The 7,864-nt window shown below is 31.2% G+C and overlaps 1 protein-coding gene and 1 pseudogene across 1 annotated transcript; one reads left to right on the top strand and one right to left on the bottom strand.

Moving 5' to 3' along the window:
- Positions 1–3,478: 3,478 nt before the first annotated feature.
- LOC126555038 (uncharacterized) lies at positions 3,479–3,938 on the bottom strand. The gene is made up of 2 exons (XM_050210001.1): positions 3,806–3,938; positions 3,479–3,762 (listed from the first exon to the last, which is right to left on the bottom strand). The coding sequence occupies exons 1-2, from the start codon at positions 3,936–3,938 to the stop codon at positions 3,479–3,481; spliced, it is 417 nt and encodes a 138-aa protein (XP_050065958.1).
- Positions 3,939–5,992: 2,054 nt separating this feature from the next.
- On the top strand, positions 5,993–7,230 carry LOC126555035 (uncharacterized; annotated as a pseudogene).
- The last annotated feature ends 634 nt before the right edge of the window (positions 7,231–7,864 follow it).

Raw genomic sequence — 7,864 nt, 5'->3', positions numbered from 1 at the left:
TCCCTCTTATATATTTGCTTTGGTATTCTCCAATAATATTCGTTGCATATATTTCAATTCTGCTGAGGATTATCAAAGAAAGAATCTTGTAGCTAGTGTCCAAAAGGGAGATTCCTCGGTAATTTTCTACTTTCGCTGGGTCTCCCTTCTTGAAAATTGGGCAGATGATCGCCATATTCCAATCCGTATTTTTTCTCTAGTCCATACATTACAAATTAGTTTATGTATTTCAGTTGCTAAATGTTTTCCCGAAAGCTTTATTAACTCCGAATTTATATTGTCCTTGCCGAGGGATTTATTATTCTTAAGGGAATTTATTACCATTTTAACTTCATCCAATTTAGTTTCTGTGATTTCTGGTTCCACTTTTTGATAGATTATTTTTTTGTAGGGTGTGATGTTATCTTGTATACTATTTAAAATTTTCTTAAAGAATTCCATTAAGCGCAGAACACTTTTCTTAGTGTCTATTATAAGGTTTCCCTGGTCATCCTTCATTAATGTCAATCTTGCTTTATAACCTTGTTTTATAAATTTACATTTCTCAAAAAATAATCTTGAATTCCTTTTGTATATTTCAATATCCTATATCAGTTTGTTTTCAGCTAATCTCTTACTCTGTCTTAATATTTTACTTGCTCGAGACCTTGCATTTTGATAGGCCTGAATGTTCTCTTGAGTAGTGTTTTGTAACATGTAAATCCTGTATAAGATTCGCTCCCCGATTGCTTCTTGACATTTTGTATTAAACCACTTGTTATTTTTCTTTGATCCTAAGACTCAAAAGTTTTCTGCGGCTTCATTCACTGATTCTTTGATCTTTACCCATGCTTCTTCAATATCTTTCTGTGGCACACTTTCTCTATTAACTAAGCCAGTCAAATTAGTTTGGTATGCTTCGACTTCTGCTGGGTTTTTTGCTTTATCAACGCTGAATTTTTTAGTTCTTGGCTTATGTTGTTTTTTCTTCTTCCAGCTTACTAACAACTTTGGCACGAGATTCGTGATTACTAAATAGTGATTGGAGTCATCATCTGCTCCCCTATAACTTCTTACATTGGTTATGCATGTTTTATGTCTTCTATTAATTATAACGTGGTCAATTTGGTTTTTAGTTTTTGCATCCGGAGATAAGGTCTTATCAAAAAGCATCGAGACTGATACGATTAATCGTAAACCGGTTTGAGTATGAACTTGCACGTGCTATATTAATCTAACTTTATATGTTGGGAAAATATATTAGACATAGATTATATTAGTCGGCTTCTAGGTGCGATTAAGTCAAGTGTGTTTTTACGTCCCGTCGGATTTCATAATGAGCAAAAATACAGAAGAACGAGTGTGCATTAAATTTTGCCATAAACTGGGAAAAACGGCTACTGAAACCTACCAAATGTTATTGTTAGCTTATGGAAATGAAACCATGTCCCGTTGTCGCGTTTTTGAATGATTTAAACGATTTAAAGAGGGTAGAACAACTGTTGCAAGTGATAAACGTGAAGGACGCCCATCAACAAGCCGCAATGAGGAAATGATCCAAAAAATACGAACAGCAATACGAGATAACCGTCGTTTGACAATTATGGAACTAAGTTATGAGTTTCAAATTTCATTTGGATCAGTTCAAACCATATTGACGACTGATTTAGACATGAGAAGAGTTGCAGCCAAATTTGTTCCAAAACTGCTCTCAGGTGAGCAAAAAGAAAACCGAAAACAGATCGCCACTGATTTGCTAGAGTGTTCCGAATCTGATGATTTTTTTTTTAAATCAATTATAACTGGTAACGAGACTTGGGTATATGGCTACGATCCAGAAACAAAGGTACAATCTTCGCAGTGGAAGACACCTGATTTACCACGACCCAAAAAAATCTCGTCAAGTTCGGAGTCAAGTGAAGGTCATGTTGACCGTTTTTTTTTGACTACCAAGGTGTTGTTCATCATGAGTATGCTCCAAAAGAACAGATCATAACAAAGGAGTACTACATTGATGTTCTTCGCCGTTTACGAGACGCTGTACGAAGAAAAAGACCCGAGTTTAAAGATTCTGGTAGTTGGAAATTGCATCACGATAATGCACCAGCCCATTCAGCCCATGTTGTGCAGCAGTTTTTGGCCAAACATGGTATCCCAGTTGTTTCTCAACCTCCCTATTCACCAGACCTAGCTCCATGTGATTTTTTTTTATTCCCAAAAAAAAAATGGCGCATAAGGGTAAACGTTTTCAAGATATAGATGAAATAAAACGGAGCAGCTACGAGGAGTTTCTAAAAATTACTTCCACTGGTGTTTTCAAAAATGGTAGGAACGTTGGAGAACATGTATGGACTTAGAAAGAGCATACTTTGAAGGAGATTGAATGTAAATAACTATCTAATAAATATTTTTTTTTTTTTTAACAGTCACAATACTTTTTGGTTAGACCAAACGTATCCATGTTTGCTTAAAAATATCTTTTCTTGGGAAAAAATTCCTACTTACTTCCAGGACCTTAGATGTTGCAAAATTGATTGCTCTCATGCCATTATTATTTGATATTAAGTGCAAGCCTTCCAGTTCTATTGTGGGTCTATATAAAGGCTCTCATCCAATTTGGGCGTTAAAATCCCCCATTAGTATTTTTGTGCAGTTTCTAGGTTGGGTGTCATATATTCGTTCTAGTTCTTCGTAGAATTTACATTTTATGTCGTTGTTTCCTTGCTCAATTGGAGCATAGCAGTTTATTAAGACAATATCCCAGAAACGCGATCTAGGATAAATGGACGTAGCCATTTGGACGTGGGGACAATTGGACGTCAAAATATATATATATATATATATATAAATCCATATTTACATTATTAAATAAATACAATTAATAAGTTATTTATATTTATACGTCAAAATGAACATAAATGAATATAAAATACTTAAATATACAAATAATTCATAATATAGAATATTTAAATTTAAAATATATCTAAAACAATCTTTTTATTATAGGTAATAAATACCAAAACAATTAAAATACAATATCAAAAAAAAATACTTATACTAATTATATTTACTATAGGTAGTTCGTCAAAATATTTATATTTATTATAATACATAAAAAATGAATATAAAATATTTAAATATACAAATAATTCATAATATCTAAAAAGTTATTGGATGTCAAACATAGTTTTTTATATTAGTTATATCACCTACCTATCTTATTCTGTTGTTATATTAAAAAGTGATCAACATCTTATTTTAATGTAATGAAATATTTTGAGCGATTCCGCGTAAAAATGATATTTTAGTTCTAATGTCATAACTTTGAACAATTTTTAAAATACGTTTATCTGCGTCAATAAATTTTTTTAGTTTTCTGGGGGGGACTCTTACCTGCTTCAAGTTGGTTATAAAATACATCTCGCTCAGCTTGTACTTTTCGTAAACAGTCGATGAAAGACCACAAACTAGGATGTTGAACTCCTATTTTGACATTTAGTCATCTAATAGCTGCTTCGGCATGGTTGTTAGTCCTATCTTGACCATTCAAAACTCGTTGGTGTAAATTCCAAATGTGTGGTGGGAATAATGCTGTCCGACGACCTCTTACGTTTCTATTAACCCTTCCAACATAATTGTCCTCAAACCAGTCAAGTAAAGGTTGTAAGCATTCTGATAAGTCATCTCCTAAATTTTGTATAGCAGCATCTAGCTTTTCGATTGGAACAAATGAAAGAGCTACAACCATTTTTATAAATATTGAAAAATCAGTATCATTTTTATATTTTGAAGCAAAAACCCATTCCGTTCATTTTTTTATGAAAATTGTTTGTCAAATGATACAAACAACCGTGAATATCAGCGTCAGGGTATTTTTTTTTTATGGTATTAATTACTGATAATTCAAAATCACATGACACTGATTTTGGATTGAAGCCAGGTTTTAATAAATTTAGCATATCAAATAATTTATCGTATGTTTTTTCCTGTTTATTTGGCAACAGTGCATAAATTAATGGATGGACACCATTTAGCGCTTCCGCAAGAATAACGTAAACCTAAGCAAAAATTGTTGGTGCTAATTTAAATGTCCCATCGCAATACCAAACTTTTGAAAAATGTAATACTTCTAAACTTCTAGGTCTTCCAAAAATTAATATTCTATTTTCACTAGGTCCGCTATCGTCTAATAAATAAGTGAGAGTAAGTAAGAGTAGTAAGACGGTGAGTAAACTTTGTATGAATCTGGTATCTCTAGCGTTATCAAATCATTCGGTGAATTTGGTGCTGCGTGTATATCATTCCGTTTTCTTCAAACCGTCTTTTTTAATGCTGGACCACTTTGAAGTGCTCCCTACATAGTTATGAATAAATTATGAATAATATTATAAATGTAATAAAAATTGTATAAAAATTAATAAATAAAAAAATTTTGTATAAATATAATAGATTAAAAAATAATGCAGAATTTCCGATACGATTCTTTTGTTATATCTAAACATGCATTTTTTAATCTTCGTTCATATATATATATATATATTTTATACCCGTAACAGATTATTACAGATTATTTTTAATATAATTATTAATTACTATTGAATTTTTAAATTTAAATTTTTAATTACCTACCAATTGAACCCAGCAATTGATTGGGTTTTAGATACAATTTTAGATTTCAATTTTACCTACTAATACAGTATGTTAGTACTGCTAGCGCCTAGATTCAATTTTTATATCATTAGTAACAACTGCTATATAGCTGTGGGTGCTCACACCACTTCAGCCACCCACCTAGCCACCTTATTATATAGGTCAACGGCCTATATTTGTCACCGTCCGATCACACACACACACACACGCACATACATACCACTGTTCATTTATATTATTGTTTAAAATTGTGTTTTAATTGTTGTGTGAGTTATATAATATTAAGATTACGCTCGAAGAAGCGCAATCAGCCGCTCTGCCAAATCACCAAAAATATAACACGGCCGCCGCATTATTATATCTTCCCGTCCGTCCGCGTCGTCGGTATAATATTATAATTATTTTAGTTCCTCTCCAGCGTTTTACGAAAACGTATCGCGTAATCGCCGCGTTGTTTATTATTATATATACGTTATATTGTGGCGCGAATCGCCACTTATTTTATTATATTACAGGCGCAAATCGCCACCTGTTATTTATATTATATTACAGCCGCAAATCGCCACTTGTTATTTATTTTATTGGTACAGGCGCAAATCGCCATACTTTATACCTAAAATTATTTGTTACCTACCTATATCGTTTATTTTTTGGTGTATTATATTTAAATTGTTCCGTGTTTGTGTGTGTGCAATTATTATACAGGGTTTTGGTAGCGGCTAGCCAGCAGTGCTCTACAAATTGTGAGTTTTTATTTATTATTATTATTAAAGCGCGATTCACACTGATACGACACGACACGACACGGCACGACGCGACAAAAATTATATCCATATAATTGAATACGGTAATTTACACCGATCCGACAAGCTCCGTAACGACACCACACCACACGACACGACACGACAAGACATTCGAGCAAAGAATGTTTTGTCGGTCTGTCGGTCCCTGTCGGAATCACTTTAGTTGAAATATACATATTTCCATATGCTCATATTATCATATAAATATTATATAATTATTATAGACGTAGTACCTACATAAGTACAGTCTTTACATTAGATTCGACTACTTATAAAATATGGTTTATATATATAAATTATGGTATGATAGTAAATAATATGTTGTTTATATTACTCAAAATAGATACTAATCATAGCATGTACAATAATAACAACCCAAAAACCCAACAACTACATCGTATAAACTGATTACTAATAATATTATTTATTTATTGTGATTTGTGTGCATTTGTAGTGTAAACTGTTAAGACGAATTACGTCTGCAACATTTTATTATTCAATTACATTTACCTTTATTTTAATACAATTTTTATAACTAAAGTATTTATTAAATTTAAAAAATGAATACTGAAATGTTAATTGAATTGGTCAGAGAGCGACCTTGTTTATATGATTTGAGTATCAAAAAATACAGTGATCATGCATATAAAGAAACCATTTGGAGAGAAATCGCTGCTATATTAAAACAACCCGGTATGTAAAACACTTTATTACAAAAATCTATAATCCTATTCAGAATGTGGAATATGGCTTTTTTTAGATTCTGGGTGAAGCGATGATATATTGATTTTACAATGATATGTATTTTTTTATTTTTTTTATTTAAAACAAGGTTCCATGTAAGTAGGTTATTTACAAATCTCAAAAATATAAACACACAATTTTTTATTTTAGTTATTATATAATCAAATTTGGACAAAATTACTTTTTTAATAACCAAGAATAACAATTTTAGTTATTGTGTTGTAATTTTATAATATTAATTAAACTCACCTGCTGCCCTATTAATAATAACTAATAAGTAATAACAAAAATAAATATAATTTAAAATATACACATGATAAAAAATCTCAGCTCAGAATCGTTTTTCGTATACAATGATATTATATCATTAGATTAAAATTAAACACAATCCATTACAGTGACTCACTTGTAATCTACTGTACATCAAAGTGACAACCACTTGCCTACCTTTTTTAATTAGACTATATTTTTTTAGTACAAGATTGAAAAAAAACATGGACAAACTTGCGAGACTCATTTAGAAGAGCTCAAAAAAATGCGGTGACCAAATCTGGACAAAAGTCTAAACTTTTAAAAAAATGGAAGTTTGAAGATGAGTTGCAGTTTTTAAAATCGCATATGAAAGAAAGAGAATCCATAAGTAACATCGATACAGTGAGTGATGACGATGAAGAAGTGATTAAAGAGGATAATGAAATATGTCTACCCGAAAAGAACACTGAACTTGAAATTGATCCTTCCTGCAATGATATTTATTTTAATAATTAAGTCCATGCACGTCAACACCATCACCAAAAGAATATCGCCAACCAATTCTTAAAAATACATTGGCCACAATGGCCAAAAAAAAAAGCAAGGTATCAAATTCTCCTTCAGAAACGGCATCTTCAACTTAATGAAGTATATATTAGAGAAAAAAAATGAGTCAAAAAGTGAGTTAAGTGCTATTGATCAATTTTTTTTGAGCATGTGTTCTACGGTCAAACAATTTTCTCCGTATCATCAGCATCTGGCCAAAACAAAAATTTTTCCATCGTTTCGGAGATTGAATTAGAAATTTGGGAAGTATATAACAACAGCAACTATTTCATCCACGCTCACAATCTATATCAAACTTTGATGTACAACATCAGGTGCAAGCAGTAGCTCCTCAGATGCCTCCGGGCCAAAGTCAACATCATCCTCAGTCACAAATCAACAGTTTATATCCACTTCAACAACATTCTGAAGATAGTCAAGAGGCCCAAAACTTAATATCTTCAGCAACCAATTATTTCCAACACTATCAAGTAGATACAGACAGGATATAAATCAACAAAACAAGTTTGTTTATTTAAAGTATTTATTCTTCATGTATTTGTAAACATTTATTTAAATTTAACAGAATATTGTTTTTATTTTATCAAAAAGCTTTGTTTTTTTATTTTATGAAAAGAAATTCGATTTAATTATTAGCAATTTGCAGTATTTTTAGAAATAACGCATTTGAAATTAATTGTATACATTAAAATGAATAAATAAATACATTGTTTTTTAAAAAAAGGCGTTTCTGAATTATTTTTATTTATTCAAAAGGAAGTTTTCCTGCTGGGGAACACAGAAAATTTTTGAATTTTTCACGATTTTCAAAAGCTTCTTTTTGAGCACTTCCCCCATGTCGATGTAATCGTGTAATATGTTCAGGTAAA

The sequence above is a fragment of the Aphis gossypii genome, unplaced genomic scaffold (genome assembly GCF_020184175.1).
Source record: "Aphis gossypii isolate Hap1 unplaced genomic scaffold, ASM2018417v2 Contig00685, whole genome shotgun sequence".
In the NCBI taxonomy this organism is placed as follows: domain Eukaryota; kingdom Metazoa; phylum Arthropoda; class Insecta; order Hemiptera; family Aphididae; genus Aphis; species Aphis gossypii.
The sequence above is the reverse complement of the archived record's forward strand: the minus strand, read 5'-3'. Positions and strand labels throughout refer to the sequence as shown.

What these genes read in the sequence shown, in the direction of transcription:
- LOC126555038 (XM_050210001.1), bottom strand. Translation starts at nt 3,938, where the DNA reads ATGCTAAATTTATTAAAACCTGGCTTCAATCCAAAATCAGTGTCATGT. An exon ending in TTTGTATCATTTGACAAACA is followed by an intron (nt 3,763 to 3,805) that starts ATTTTCATAAAA and finishes TTGCTTCAAAAT; the next exon opens with ATAAAAATGATACTGATTTT.